A 16962-nucleotide genomic window follows, 5' to 3' on the forward strand; every position below is an offset into this window, starting at 1 on the left:
TTCCTGTGTCTGGGAAAATCTTCCTAACTCCTCTGTTTCTGAAGGACAACTTCACTGGGTGAAAAATGCTTGGTTGGCAGATTTTTTTCTTCTGGCACTTTGTAACATCCTACTCTCTCCTAGCCTGTAAAGTTTCTGCTGAGAAACACGCTGTTAGTCTTATAAGGGTTTTCTTATAAGTGACAAATTTCTTTTTTCTTCTACTTTCAAGATTCTCTGTCTCCTTCACTCTCCACATCTAACTGATCATCAAAATTTATCTGCATTCTCCATGGTATCTCTTCTCCATTCCTATTGCTGCCTAATTTCTTGTCTGAAATCATTTCCATGGTCTCTTTCCTCCTTCATTCCAGTCTTCTGCATTTTATGCTGTCTCGGCATTTAAAACCCACATCCAATCATATCACTTCATGGTTCTATCAGACTAATAGTTCTATCAATTTGGGGTTTACAAAGGCTTGCATGATCTGGCTGATGTCTCTTTCTTGGTTTTATCTCACAATTGTTAACACGTACTTACATGTCAAAGTTACCAAATATCTTACAGTTTGCTGGAATTACTACTTTCCTATGCTCTGTGCCATTTGGGGATGTCTTTTCTTTTGGCTTGTCTTTCTGTTGAAGCCCTGCTCATCCGTCAAGACTCATCTTAAGTATCACTTGCTTTGAAGCTTTAATTGGAAGTTTTCATTGATTTTTTCCAGCCCCAGGATGTCAGTCACTCCCTCTAACAGCAGGAGTGTATATCTTAATTATTACATGCAGCTCATAAACATTCTTGTTTGTGGTCTATCTGATCCCACTAGAGTAACTTTTAAACATGGAGACCATGCATGGGTTTCAGAGGCAACTATCAATTCCCTAAAATTGAGTGTAGAATTTTGTATGCAAAATCATACTTGTATTGTCCTGGGAAGAAATATTATCTGATCCTCCATAACCTAGAAAGAGCAACCAATATCCTAGATGGTGATATTCTTAAGAAAAAGAATGTCATGTTTATCTTTAATTTCACACCTATCACTTTATGACAACTGAACACAAATGCTTTTGTATTCTTATAAATATACATAAGCAAATATATAGAAGCAATTGATATGTTATTTGTATATTTTATTTAGGCAAATTTTCTGTGGTCCTTGACCAAGCAACATACTTTGCATCCTCTGTGTTCCCTAAAAATGTTACATTTTCTTAACAGAAATTTGTAATTTTTTCTAAAACTTTTTCTAAAAATTTTTTCTAAAACATAATTCTCACCAATACAGTCTCACCTCAAATATATTCTCCTCAAAGTGAGGCTTGACCCAGTCCTTTAGTCTAAGCTTAATAATCACCTGAGATTCCTTATGTTTATTTGTTTTACTTTAAAATTTCATACCTTTGTTTTAGTTACTTCTTCTGACTCAGCCTGCAAAATGTCACCCACCCTGGTCATCAATCAATTCAATACACTTTTATAATAACCAACAGATAGTTAAAGATTTATCTTAGAAGTACCGGTACACTGATAGACAACATCCTACTGTATAACACAGGGAACTATATTCAATACCTTATAATAACCTATAATGGAAAAGAATCTGAAAAAGAATACACACACACATACACACATAAAACTGAATCACTTTGCTGTACACCAGAAACTAACACAACAATGTATATCAACTATAACTCAATAAAAAATTTTTTAAAGAAATGCTGGTACTTTATTTCCAGGGTTAATCACTACATTAACTAATAACTGGCTCTTTTCAACTTCAGTATCTTCTCTTTTAGTATCTTCTTCATGCTGAAGGAGCTCTCTTCACCAGCAAAACCACCTGAGAAATGACCCCGAGACATCACAATAAGCCCAACAGTCCTACACAGTAATTCCCTCTAGAGACTGAGTACGCTAGGTACTGTCCTGATAAGGAAGAGCCCCTTAAATACACTTGAAACAAAGGTGAATGATTTTAGCAATATTGTTTCATAATGTAATTAGAAATAATAAGAGAGAAAAAAATTGAGTGTGCAGGAACAAACTACCCTGTGTAATATTTCTTACCATTTTATAGAGGTCTGAGACACTGATCTGGTCTGAGTCCACTACTTCAAAGTCCTTTCGAGGTACCAGATCCAGGCCCAAGTGCCTAGGAAAGAGAAAGACCACATTCAGCATGCCGAGTCCTCAGATTACTCACCTCTCTTTATGTGCCTGGAAGCCTATGCCAGCCATGACCTTGTGGACAGAGGTTAAGATGCTGCCTTAGCAAGAACATGCCTTTATCCAGCTTAACTGTGACTCACAGAGTCAGACATGAACAACAATGTTCACCTTTAGATAAATAAATGAGGCTAGGAATTTTAAGACTGACAATTTTAGTCATCAAGCAGTTCTCCCTGTAATGCTAAAAAAGGATTCATTCAGTATCACACTTGTTAACAGATTGCTTGAGTTCATTATGGGTGGATTTTCTCGTATCATTAATAAGTCACGTTTATTTTTCTATTTCCCCCATCCTACAGTTATGAACAAGGCTCAATCATGCATTACTTTCACTAGGATAAAAAAATTATTTAGTGTCCAACTAGATATGCAATTCAAAGTCAAATACAAAAATAAGCTCCTGGGAATTCCAGGAGGTCCAAAACTCTGTACTTTCAGTGCAAAGGCACAGGTTCAATCCCTGGTTATGGAATTGAGATCCTGCAAGGCATGTGGTATGGCCACAAAAAAAGGGAAAACCATCACCTCCTAAAAGCATTAAACTCAAAGAAATGCAGGTTTTGGTTAGGTTTTTATCTCATTTTCAACTTAATTAATATTGACATTGGGTTATAGTAAAGACTTCACCACACATTAGCCAAGATCTTAAGACATTTTAGATGGAAGTTTAGCCAGGGAGCACTACTACTGAAGAAAACAAAACTTAAAAGATCTGGTGTAACTTGGGCAGAAGGAACAAGTGATGATGATTAATGGTTGGTTAGGAGGCAATATGGGACACCAGAAATAGCTCCGGACAGGTAGAGCTCTTGGGTTCAAATATGGTATATAATTTCTTTTCAATACATATTAAGTCCTTTCTCACTCTCTAGAAGACAGCTCTAAATCTGGAGGCCAATGGAATTAGGGGGTTGTGGACCCTCCAACTACTTATACAAGCATGTGCATGTGTTCATGTATTCATTTTCTCTGAGCAGAGGGCCTATAACTCTCATCAGGTTTCAGAGCTGCTCTGTAATCACCCTACTCTAAAACAAGTGTTATGAATTACTGCACCCGGCAAAGTATTCCATAGATGATGGAAGGAGAAGTATATATATATTCCTCTTCACCTAGATTTTGAACTATGTTCAGAATATGCTAACAAATTCTCTAGGCTCTTTCTGTGCATAAAACTCCCAATGAGAAATAAACCTTTACTACATTACACTGAGATCTGAAACTCCTGTTTGAAATAAGCCATGTATACACCCAAAATGCAAAATTATTTTATTTATAATTTACACCTTATTTTATAGGAAAAGGTTTTTATATTTTATATCAAGAGGCTCAGGAAATTGTAATACGAAATAAGACTGATAAAATAAAAATGGGAACTCAAACTTACATGAAGAAGCCATAAGTAAATACACTAATGATACAGACTAGTACGATTACTATGATCAAAAATTAAAATTTAGATGTATAGTTTTTGGCAGGCAAGAAAAAAGAAACCTATTTTCCTATTAAAGGATAAAAATCTCATTTTTCTGTTATCTATTACTATAATTTGTTTTATTCTACAATAGAGAAATGTGAGTGAAACAATTTTTTGATACTAAATGCTAAAAAAAAAAAAAGTCTAGTTTTTCATGATGAGAAAATCAGTAATACACTGTTGGCCTTAACTACAATAGTTCATAGTTTAAAGGTAAAACCATGCCATCGCATATGATTCCTGAAGTTAATGCACTTAAATCTGTAAGAGATTTTATTTCCTGTCTTCATACATCAAAGAGGTACTCAATTCAGTCACTTCTTATTAATTATTCTTAATTTCTCTGAAATAATTTCAGGCCTCTGGCTTCTAATACTTATAGCATGTAAAGGCAGTAGTGTCATGGAGAGCAAGATACAGTTGAAGCCCATCCTTCCTATCTCTCTCATCTTAAAAAGCAACTTACAATTTAAAGGTAATGAAGTTATGATATCAAATATTCAGAATACTTTTACATGCATATGGAAAAACAGTGGAAAGATCACAAAAATGATAATAGTATTTGTATAAGAAAGTGAAATTAGACAATTTGTCAACCTAAAATATTTTACAAATTTTCTGTAGTCATGCTGTGAAAACTTCTTTAAATACAAAAATAAAGATTTCATACATATTCTTTAACCTCTGGTGGTCACAAAATACATGAGGTAGTCTCAATATTACAGTAATTTAACAAAAAGAAAGACTGTACAAATAATCCAATCAAAACAGATGTTTTCATTACAACAGCTTAAGAAAAAATCCACATGGATCGAAGTCAGTAAGGCTGTGATGTGCCCAGTGGTAGTGCACCACATGCAGGCTCCAGGAGCTTGTCTGGAGAATGGCATCTATGAAAACTCTACCTTAGCATTGTGAAAATCTTAGCTGGCTTGTCCAATCAATTATTCACCCATATATCCACCAACTCACACCAAAGACACTTGCTGAGGATCTATCATGCACCACCAATGGTGTTAAGATACTGGAAAGAGAGTAGTTTTGAGCCAAGCAAATGTTCATATCCAACAGGTTAATTCTCCCCTAAGAGCAAAGTGCTTTCTCTCTCCTAGAAGTCGCTAGAACACAGTACCATTTAGTTTCCTGTTTCATTATCTTAGGAAGAAAATGATTAACAGGTGATCTAATTAGACTGAATGCTGATTTCCTTCTAAGATCTTCTTCAATGGAAGAAGAGCAGTTTCCAAAAGCTAAATTGAAGAACTGTCCTCAGTGGAAGAAGGCAGAGATGCTGCACAGTGAGAAACAACAAATGTTCACTAAAATTTCACCCTATAAAAGAGATTCCCGGCTATTTCTTCCTATAGTATATTCTAAAAATAGTGAACGGTTAAGTGCAGAGGATGGTCAACTTAGTCTCTTCTCACAGCAAAGGAAGGTAGTACATCAGAGTAGTTAGGAGCATTCACTCTGATACTGGATTGCCTAGTTTGTATCTTGACTCTCCCATAGGTGGGACTCTTCTTGATGCTTCTCTACTATCATAGACTAGTGTAAGGATTAATCCATGTAAAGCACTCACTACATTTCCAGGCACTGTGAACTGCTTCCAGTGTTATAATTATCATTATGTGTTACATCATTAGCTAAAATATGACTCAGAGTACAAAGACTGTGATTAAAGAGAATGTCAAAAAAGAGATTCCTAAACAGATGGACACAAGCAGAAGGCATACAACTACATATGTATATACATATAGATGTAGTTCAAAACTGGGAGAGGAGTACAACAAGTTTGTATATTGCCACCCTGCTTATTTAACCTATATGCAGAGTACATCATATGAAATGCCAGGCTGGATGAATCACAAGCTGGAATCAAGATTTCCAGGAGAAATAACTACCTCAGATATGCAGGTGATACCACTCTAATGGCAGAAAGTGAAGAGGAACTAAAGGGCCTCTGGATGAGGGTGAAAAAAGAGAGTGAAAAAGTTACCTTAAAACTCAACATTCAAAAAACTAAAATCATATCTGGCCCCATCACTTCATGGCAAATAGAAGGGGTAAAAAATGGAAGCAGTGACAGATTTTAGGTTCCTGGACTCCCAAATCACTGCAGACAGTGACTGCAGCCATGAAATTAAAAGATGTCTACTTCTTGGAAGAAAAGCTATGACAAACCTAGACAGCATATTAAAAAGCAGAGACATTAATTTGCTGAAAAAGGTCTGTATAGTCAAAGCTATGGTTTTTCCAGTAGTCATGTATGGATGTAACAGTTGGACTACAAAGAAGGCTGAGCATCAAAGAATTAATGCTTTCAAATTGTGGTGCTGGAGAAGACTCTTGAGAGTCCCTTGGACTGCAAGGAGATCAAACCAGTCAATCCTAAAGGAAATAAACCCTGAATACTCACTGGAAGGACTGATACTGAAGCTGAAGCTTCAATACTTTAGCCACCTGATGGAAAGGGCCATCTCATTGCAAAAGACCCTGATGCTGGCAAAGACTGAAGGCAAAAGGAGAAGGGGGCAACAGACGATAAGATAGTTAGACAGGATCACTGACTCAATGGACATAAATTTGAGCAAACTCTGGGAGACAGTGGAGGATAGAGGAGCCTGGTATGTTACAATCCATGGGGTCGAAAAAGTCGGACACAACTTAGTGACTGAACAACAACAACAATAAAATAGATGTAGTATAGAACTGCTTCCAAAATGGTCTTACTATTTGCTTAGGTGAATGTGTGTTTAGTAGCTCAGTGGTATCAGACTCTTTGTGACCCTTAGGACTTAGCCCACCAGGCTCCTCTGTCCATAGAATTTTCCAGGCAAGAATACTGAAGAGGGTCTCCAGTTCCTCCCCTAGAGGATCTTCTTGACCCAGGGATTGAACCTATGTCTCCTGCACTGTAGGTAAATTCTTTACCCTCTGAGCCATTGGGAAAGCTTAGGTGAACAGTCTTCATAGAAATATTTAGTCTTCTTTCACCATTTGTTATTAATCACTATAATCACCATATTATTAATCACAATAATCAACGGATTAATCATTCAATAATTTCAATAATTCAATAAATATTTCTTAGCACCTACTCTATGCTAGGCTCATGCGAAACCAAGGGACACAGCAGTGAATGAGACATATTTCTGCTCCTACATTCTTTTAGGTGTGCCTCTCAAAAGTTCTAAATCTAACAAATTCTTTGAATTTTACATGTCTTTTGAATGTTCCAAATTGTATTTTATTTTCAAAATGTAATTTTATTTATTTCTGTTTGGCTGTGTTGAGTTTTTGCTGCTCTCTAGCTGTGCTGTGGGGGCTTCTCATGGCAGTGGCTTCTCTCGCCGCAGAGCACAGGCTCTTGGCTGCATGGGCTTCAGCAGCTGTACAGCCCGTGGGCTCAGGACTTGTGACCCTCAGGCTCTACAGCATAGGCTCAACAGCTGAGGCACACGGGCTTAGTTGCTCCGCATCATGTGTGACCTTCCTGGATCAGGGATCGAACCCAAGTCTTCTACGTTAGCAGGTGGATTCTTAACCACTAGAACAGGGACACCCTCTATTCTATTTTCTACTGTATCTTCTTCCTTCTGGGTTTCCTCATCTGAACCACAGAACACAGAAAATAACCTGAAGTTAACTAATAATATATGATGGATGTTTTAAGGCATTTAGGACTTATTAGGTTGGTACAAACATGACTGCAGTTTTTGCACTGCTGAAATTTGCCATTGATATTGGAATATAATCTTAATAAATATGATTATGTTATTTTAATTATATCATTTAAAATATATTACATTAAAAAAATTTTAAAGCACATTTCTTACTCTATTTTTTTTGCTAATGACTTATTACTTTGTTTATTTTATATTTATTTCAGACAATGGAAATGATGTTAGACAAAAAGCAAATTCGAGTAATTTTCTTATTTGAGTTCAAAATGGGTCATAAAACAGCAGACACAACTTGCAACATCAGCAATGCATCTGGTTCAGGAACTGCTAACAAACATACAGTGCAGTGGTGGTTCAAGAAGTTTTGCAATGGAGATGAGAGCCTTGAAGATGAGGAGCACAGTGCCTGGCCATCGGAAGTTGGCAGTGACCAACTGAAAGCAATCATCAAAGCTGATCCTCTTAAAACTACATGAGAAGTTGCCAAAGAACTCAGCATCAACCATTCAACCATTCTACAGTCGTTTGGCATTTGAAGTGAAGTGAAAGTTGCTCAGTCATGTCCCACTCTTTGTGACCCCAAGGACTATACAGTCCATGGAATCCTCCAGGCCATAATACTGGAGTGCATAGCCTTTCCCTTCTCAAGGGGATCTTCCCAACCCAGGGATTGAACCTAGGTCTCCCACATTGCAGGCAGATTCTTTACCAGCTGAGCCACAAGGGATGCCCAAGAATACTGGAGTGGGTAGCCTATCCCTTCTCCAGGGGATCTTCCCAACTCAGGAATCGAACTGGGGTCTTCTGCATTGCAGGTGGATTCTTTACCAACTGAGCTATCAGGGAAGCCTTGGCATTTAATGATAAAGCTTTTTTTTATTTTTAGTTAGCTCATGAGCAAGCTTTTTCATTTCTTCTCTTATTCTGTGTGGATCACAATAAACTGTAGAAAATTCTGAAAGAGATGGGGATACCAAACCACCTGACCTGCCTCTTGAGAAACCTGTATGCAGGACAGGAAGCAACAGTTAGAACTGGACATGGAACAACAGACTGGTTCCAAATAGCAAAAGGAGTACATCAAGGCTGTAAATTGTCACCCTGCTTATTTAACTTATATGCAGAGTACATCACGATAAATGCTGGGCTGGAGGAAGCACAAGCTGGAATCAAGATTGCCGGGAGAAATATCAATAACTTCAGATATGCAGATGATACCACCCTTATGGTAGAAAGTGAAGAGGAACTAAAGAACCTCTTGATGAAAGTGAAAGAGGAGAGTGAAAAAGTTGGCTTAAAGCTCAACATTCAGAAAACTAAGATCATGGCAGGCATCCAGTTCCATCACTTCATGGCAAATAGATAGATAAACAGTGGAAACAGTGGCTGACTATTTTTTGGGGCTCCAAATCACTGCAGATGGTGACTGCAGCCATGAAATTAAAAGATGCTTACTCCTTGGAAGGAAAGTTTATGACCAACCTAGATAGCATATTCAAAAGCAGAGACGTTACTTTATCAACAAAGGTCCATCTAGTCAAGGCTATGGTTTTTCCAGTAGTCACGTATGGATGTGAGAGTTGGACTATAAAGAAAGCTGAGTGCCGAAGAATTGATGCTTTTGAACTTTGGTGTTGGAGAAGACTCTTAAGAGTCCCTTGGACTGCAAGGAGATCCAACCAGTGCACCCTAAAGGAAATCAGTCCTGGGTGTTTATTGGAAGGACTGATGTTGAAGCTGCAACTCCAATACTTTGGCCACCTGATGCGAAGAGCTGACTCATTTGAAAAGACCCTGATGCTGGGAGGGATTGGGGGCAGGAGGAGAAGGGGACGACAGAGGATGAGATGGTTGGATGGCATCACCGACTCAATGGACATGGGTCTGGGTGGACTCCAGGAGTTGGTGATGGACAGGGAGGCCTGGCGTGCTGCGGATCATGGGGCCACAAAAAGTTGGAACACAACTGAGCGACTGAACTGAACTGAAATTCTCTTATTCTAGGCAACAAAAACAAACCATTTCTCGATCAGATTGTGACTTGTGACGAAAAGTGGATTTTATACAACAACCATTGATGACTAGCTCAGTTGCTAGACTGAGAAGAAGCTCCAAAGTACTTCCCAAAGCCAAACTTGCATCAAAAAAGGTCATGGTCACTGTTTGGTGGTCTGATCCACTACTGAGTAGTGGATCATGGTCATAGTCATGGTCACTGTTAGCTAGTCTGATCCATTACTGCTTTCTGAACACTGGGGAAACCATTATATCTGAGAAATATGCTCAGCAAATTGATGAAATGCATTCAAAATCGCAATGGCTACAGCCAGGCATTGGTTAACAGAAAGGGCCTAATTTTCTCCATGACAATGCCCGACCACATGTCATACAACCAATGCTTCAAAAGTTGAATCAAGTTTTGCTTCATCCGCCATATTCACCTGACATCTCACCAACTGACTACCACTTCCTTCAAGCATCTTGACAACTTTTTGCAGGGAAAATGCTTCCATAACCAGCATGATGCAGAAAATGCTTTCCAAGAGTTCATTGAATTCCAAAGCATGGATTTTTTACAGTACAGGAATAAGCAAACTTATTTCTCATTGGCAAAAACGTGTTGATTGTAATGATTCCTATTTTGATTAATAAAGATGTGTTTGAGCCTAGTTATAATGATTTAAAATTCATGGTCCAAAACTGTAATTACTTTTGCATAAACTCTATAGTTCTTCCCCAGAATCAGCTGAGAAAAGCTAGAGATACTAAGATTTTCTATGGGCAGTGACCTTTTCTAATATTTAAAAGGAGCACATATATATAACAAATGAAAGCATGGTATACTTATATTTACATAATAATAAAATGTAACATGTAACTAATAATAGCTATCTTTTACTGAACATTTACTTGGAATAGGCATTTTACATAGGATTTTATGTTTATCCCCTCTAGGAACTATGAGAAGTACACAGTATTAAACCCATCTTATAACTGAGTAAATCGAAGCCCAGGCTACTAAGGAGAGTACAGTTGAGCTTGTCTCAAGCTAGGTCTGTCTTACTCTGAACCCATGATATTTCCACTATACCTGTCACCTTTTCACTATTAATAATAACAATGAAGTTAAATACTAGTGGCTATCAGTGACTATAATCAATTTGGTCAAAATAGTTTGAAGAATAATTTTGTGTCAATACATCAGTCCAGAAAGAAAAAAAAAAAACATAGACTGATGAATGAGTAGCCAACAGGCATAAGGAAAACCTACCCTACTACTTAGGTATTTTCACGTAGTGCCTCTCAAGTGCAGGTACTGTGGTAAATGCAGGGTATGCTGATGAGCAAAACAGATGCACAAAGAATAAGTATGAGCGTGTGTGTGTGTGTGTGAGTATAAGGCAATTATTTGAACATGATAACTTGACAGAAGAGTTTTGACACATATATACTTTAAACACAGTTATCTCAGACTTAAGTATGACAAGCTACTGAATGATGATGGGCACAACATCTTATATTAGAACTCCAAGAAGGCATTGGAAGCTTCTACTAATTTCAGATGTCCTGAAGCTGGAAAATATCACTATGCCCTTAAAGAGAAAGTGAAAGTTGCTCAGTCATGTCCAATTTTTTGTGGCCCCATGGACTGCAGTCCATGGAATTCTCCAGGCCAGAATACTGGAGTGGGTAGCTATTCCCTTCTCAAGGGGATCTTCCCAACCCAGGGATTGAACCCAGGTCTCCCGCATTGCAGGCAGATTCTTTACCAGCTGAGCCACAAGAGAAGCCTCAAAATACTAGAGTGGGTAGCCTATTCCTTCTCCAGGGGATCTTCCCAACCCAAGAATCAAACCAGGGTCTCCTGCATTGCAGGCAGATTCTTTTCAACTGAACTATCAGGGAAGCCCAAAGAGAAACTACTAAACCATAAATCTATCTGAGTCCTAGCTAAGAATCTGCTCAGAGGAAACTTGCTGGGGGTGGGAGACGGGTTGGGGAGTAGCTGTATTTTTTGCATAGTACAACCCAAATCATTGCTTGTGTTGCTTCCTCCAAGAGCAATTCCTTTGGTGAAGAACATAAACTAAGTGAGAAGAAAGAGACATGGGTGGGTTGAGATCTTTGAAAACCTAAGAGAAGGTGCAAAAGAGAGGCAAGGGAGGGAAATATTAGGTTGGCCAAAAAGTTCATTTGGGTTTTTCTGTAAGAAACCCAGTAATATGATAGAGAGGAAGAGAAAGACAGAACAAAATAACTATAAAGTATACATTTATTGGTGGTTTGTCTCAAATGATGACACTTCACAATAAAAAGATAAAAAAGATAACCAATTTTCTCATTTGATACTTGAAATCCACAGAAACATCATTCTAATTCAACAAAAGCTTATAAATGTTCACATTTTATTCAAGTTTGTACTTTCTACCTAAAAAAGAAATACAAAAATCCTATAAATTATTCTGAGAGTAAAATATTTCTTACTCTTAGAATAGGTATTTTTCTAAGGCAAAGATCAATTAGGCTGTGTCAGTAGTCCTGGGTTAATGTAACTTTAACTCAGCTATACTGTATTTATTGTGGTGATGATATTAGAGACTGAGAAGAAATTTTTCTCAATATCTTTATGGAAGGTGTCAAAGATATTAAATTAATATATTAAAATTATATTGCTAGATGAATTATTTTAAAATTCCCTTGGAGAAGATGTAATTAACTGACTTCTTCTTTGAAAAGAAGACTTGAGTAGAGATGATGGCTAGTTAATTTGAATACAGCCTTGTTTTAATGCCCTTCCTGTATTTTAGGACACAATATTATAAATGCTGATTGCTACCTAATACAATTTTAATAATTTTCATTTATAGAATGAGTGTGCACATAGGTGATGAGGCCAACAAGTATAAGCCATGTAAATTTAGTGTTGGAATCTTCAAATTTTCAGCCAAATAAATAATAATGCCTAATCTCAGGGAACAAAATTAAAATGGTTATTATGCAGATGTGGAGAGCTCTGCATTTAATTTAAACTCTGAATAAAATATTGAATATAGTACCAGTTTAGTTTTTATCCTGGGAAGTTCAAACTCATGTTAAAGCAGATACATATTATGGGCATACAGTATGGATAACAAAGCAAAGATCAAATAACCCACAGACTAGAGATACTGACAATAATTTTCCTGGTTTTAAGACTCACACTTAAAAATAATCATGGTAAGGCCCTGCATAAGCTATATGGGCTTAGGTATCAGTTCTGGGTACAAACACCAGCTCTACCACTCACTACGCAACAAAGGAAAAGTGCTTCTGAGCCTTACTTTCCTCACAGGGTAAAATAGAGCTCTTGTCTTGGAAGAATATAATAGCATTTCATTATAACCATGCATACGAGTTAGACCAGGTACTTGCCACAGTGATACAGGTTGATGTACTCAAGAAACTATTAATAGCTGTTATTAAGAGCTTCTGAAATAGATTCTGAAAAGGCAGAGCTATAAGGTCTAAGAGTCTAAATAAAAAGGCACAAAGTTTAAAATTATATATGATTAATACTTCATTACATCAATTACAATGTAAAAATACATTCAGAAAATATTGATTGTGCACTCACAACATGCCAACATATGCTATGCTTCAATATTTTATGGTATTTGTTAAGTGTTAGTGGAACAAGAAGTGTAGAGCTATGAGGGCATAAAAGGTGAACAACGGATATGGTTATCGGTGCTCAGCTGTTGCATGGAGCAGTCTCCTTTAGCTAACCTAATGGTATGGAATGACTTCATTTTGCAGTACACCATCTCTTCTTTCAAATTAAGAAGGATATTTTAGTTCAAGTGAGAACCGGAGAGAATAGTCCCATCAGTTTGTCTTAATAGTAGACCTACAAAGTTCTCATTTAAGTTTTTTTAAGTGACTGTATTTTCCACCGCGGGTAGAGGGGAAAATAGAGTGAAGAACTAGGGAAAGAAAGAAGTGGAAGGGGAGGGACAAAGGAGGGAAGAAGATACAGAAACACCTAGAGAAGAGGATCACAGAAAAAAAGAGGGAGAAGGTTAAAAAGTGTGGGGGGGGGATGGAACTTTGTTCCTGGTTTTTGTTTATTAAAATAAACATATAAACATTCCCCCTAAACACACACACACACACACACACACACACACACACACACACACACACAAGCAAGTTCCTACTTTGCTGAGAAAAAGTTATTAATGAAGGTGGAACAGCTCTGTACTTCGCTGATAGATACTTCAGTGTTCTCTTTTTCAAATATAATTTGAACTTGTTTCCAAGCTATCATCTTTAAGTTTTAAGATCTGACTGCAAAATATAATCGGTTTGTTTTGTAACTTTCATCATAAAGAGGTATTGATATTTCTAAAATATTTCTCTTGTTCATTTATTGATATGTACAGTGCAGTGAAACTGCAACATAGGATTTATATAACTGTTATTACCATCAGTTCAACTTGTTTGGCACATAGGGATGATGTTTTTGCAAATTACTACTATTATTGATTGTTTAAAATAAATACAATGAAACCATTTTATATATATTCTACTGTCTTGAGCAGAGGAGACAGATCACCAGCTATGCACATTACATTTGCTAAGATTTTTATTGCTCAAAGTTAGATTTAGAGAATACTGTCTGATTTATGGTACATCTGAATCCATGTTATATCACACAAGGAATCTATGATGTGTGCCAAGCAATCCTATTAACAGTCAAGAGAGGCTCTAATTTAATGAAACAAATAAGGACAGGATATTGTCACTTCAAAAGGTCACAAATAACTAAAATTATTATTGTTATCTCTAGGAAATAAAAGAAAAAGCGAGGAAATGGTTGAGGAAAGAGTAAACAGATTCAGTCTAGGTAATCCAACATCCAGATGTTGTATTTCCAGGAAAAGAACAAAGGCAATAAAGAGGAAATTCTGAAAAAATGATAGAAGAGAATTTCCCAGAGCCAAAGACCAGGTGACTTAGGACTGGAAAAGCCCATCAAACACCTAGTATAATAAATGGGAGAAGAAAAACCAAAACCCACAGCAGGGCACATTAAGCCAATTATAAGAGACCAATTATATGACTCCATTTATATTAAATGTCCAGAATAGGCAAATCTTTAGAGACAGATGAGCGAGATGATAACTAAAAAGCACAGCTATTTTAGGGGTGATAAAATTGATTTTGGTGACGGTTGTATTAAGTCTGTGAATATACTAAAAATCATTAAACTGTCTGATTTAAATTGGTGAGCTGTACTCAGCCATAAAAAAGAACCCATTTGACTCAGTTCTAATGAGGTGGATGAACCTAGAGCCTATTATATGAGTGAAGCAAGTCAGAAAGAGAAAAACAAATATCATATATTAATGCATACATATGGAATCTGGAAAGATGGTACTGAGGAACCTATCTACAGGGCAGCAACAGAGACACAGACATAGAGAACAGACTTGTGGACACGGGTGGAGATGGGGGGGAGAGGGTGGGACGAATTGAGAGAGTAACATTGAAACATGTACATTACCATATGTAAAATTAGACAGTCAGTGGAAATTTGCTATATGATGCAGGGAGCTCAAATCTGGTGCTCTGTGACAACCTAGAAGAGTAGGATGGGGCAGGGGGTGGGAGGGAGGTTGAAGAAGGAGGAGACATTATACATACCTATGGCTAACTCATGTTGATGTATGGCAGAAACCAACATAATATTGTAAAGCAATTATCCTTCAATTAAAAATAAATAAAATTAAAAAATAAAAAATTGGGGATCTGTATGGTATGTGAATAAAACTGCTAATGTTAATGTGTGCTAGTTGCTCAGCCATGTGCGACATTTTGTGACCCCATGAACTGTAGCCCACCAGGCTCCTCTGTCCACGGAATTCTCTAGACAAGAATACTGGAGCAGGTGGCCATTCCCTTCTCCAGGGGATCTTCCTGACCCAGGGATTGAACCCAGGTATCCTGCATTGCAAGCAGATTCTTTACCATCTGAGTCACCAGGGAAGTCACCAGGGAAGCTAATGTTAATAAACTTGTTTAAAAAAAGATATTTCAGTATTCTGGGAATGAAGGAAAAAATTTTATCTTCCTGTTCTCTTCCTGAATTCTTTTTTGAAGTCCTACTCTCTCTTCCTTTTTCATAGCATTTTATAATACATAATGAATCTTCTTGATTCTCTTTTAGGATACCCAGGAATTTTTGATGTTCTTTGCTAATCTCAAGCTCTCTCTGGGGCCAGATATTTTATTCATCTCCCTTTTTTCCCTGTGAAAGTATTTCTTCAAATATACCTGGTAATACTCGATTGTCCATTCAAATTTAAAAGGCACTGCTGCTGTTGCTAAGTCACTTCAGTCATGTCTGACTCTGTGCGACCCCATAGATAGAAGCCCACAAGGCTCCCCCGTCCCTGGGATTCTCCAGGCAAGAACAATGGAGTGGTTTGCCATTTCCTTCTCCAATGCATGAAAGTGAAAAGTGAAAGTGAAGACGCTCAGTTGTGTCCAACTCTTAGCGACCCCATGGACTGCAGCCTGCCAGGCTCCTCCATCCATGGGATTTTCCAGGCAAGAGTACTGGAGTGGGGTGCCATTGCCTTCTCTGAAAAGGCACAAGAGACATGCAGAAATTTTATACATGGGTGAATGGCTGCAAGTTTCTCTTACTGGTAGGTGGAAGGGATCTGGTCATTATACTTTGAAACCCTTAAATGCCTCACAATGGAAGGCTTTCCAATAAAGTGCCAGTTCAAACTTTTGTTGCCCAGTTTCCCACTAGGCAGTTGGTCTTAGTTCATCTAAAGGGGAAACAGCTGGCTGCCAGGCTTTCCACTCATGGTGGTGAACTATTACTTTACATACTTTTAAGCCCCTCCTTTTTTAAGCTCCAGCACACACTCCCTTTCTTTCATGATTCTAGCAGCTGCAAGGTAGACCAGCTCCTTCATTAGCTAAGGGTTCCTCCATATTATAGGCTTCTTCTGTCACTAATTCTCCATCTATTTTTTAGCTTCTAGAAATGGGCTCATATTTCCCATTTATTGCTGGGCTTCTCCCATTCTTTTTATTTTTTTTTTTCATCATTTCAATCATGTCTTGAGGAGAGGAGCTAAACATTTGTTCTAAAATATACTTTTAGGCATATGTATATCTTAAATAGGAAGCAATCTAGTCACTTCAAAGTTCAATGGGCCCGATTTTAAGAGAATATGACAAAAGCATTTGAGAATTATATCAATTATTAAATCTGGAGGAAATAAAACCTGAGTACTATCTACTCTAGCTTCCCATGTCAAAGTCTTATAATTTTACTTGTTTGGCAATAGCAAATAAGCATACCCACTGCATAAATACAGGACTATTTCTGAATGATAATTAGTTAAGAATATTCTGAAGTACAGATGTAGCCAGCTCCCATTTGTAGTATATGCTTACTCAGAATTCATTATATGACTATAAAATGTAAAGGACACTAAATTCACAAGAAATTAAAAGGTACTAAAGGATGAAACAAAAGAGTATTCTGATTACTGAGGTCTACAACCAAGGAATCTGAGCTGGAA

At 37.4% G+C, this 16962-nt stretch overlaps 1 protein-coding gene across 8 annotated transcripts in view; it reads right to left on the reverse strand.

The window, feature by feature from the left end:
• Positions 1-16962, reverse strand: part of DOCK3 (dedicator of cytokinesis 3) — a 267277-nt gene that overhangs the window by 154628 nt on the left and 95687 nt on the right. For all 8 annotated transcript variants that reach the window (XR_006337624.1, XM_043886679.1, XM_043886678.1 and 5 more), the window contains exon 7: positions 2051-2135. Coding sequence is in view for 7 of the 8 variants with exons in the window: in XM_043886679.1 (XP_043742614.1) it covers positions 2051-2135 (85 nt within the window). In the remaining variant the exon portion in view is untranslated. The remainder of the gene's footprint in view (positions 1-2050; positions 2136-16962) is intronic.

The sequence above is a fragment of the Cervus elaphus genome, chromosome 24 (genome assembly GCF_910594005.1).
Source record: "Cervus elaphus chromosome 24, mCerEla1.1, whole genome shotgun sequence".
Classification (NCBI taxonomy): domain Eukaryota; kingdom Metazoa; phylum Chordata; class Mammalia; order Artiodactyla; family Cervidae; genus Cervus; species Cervus elaphus.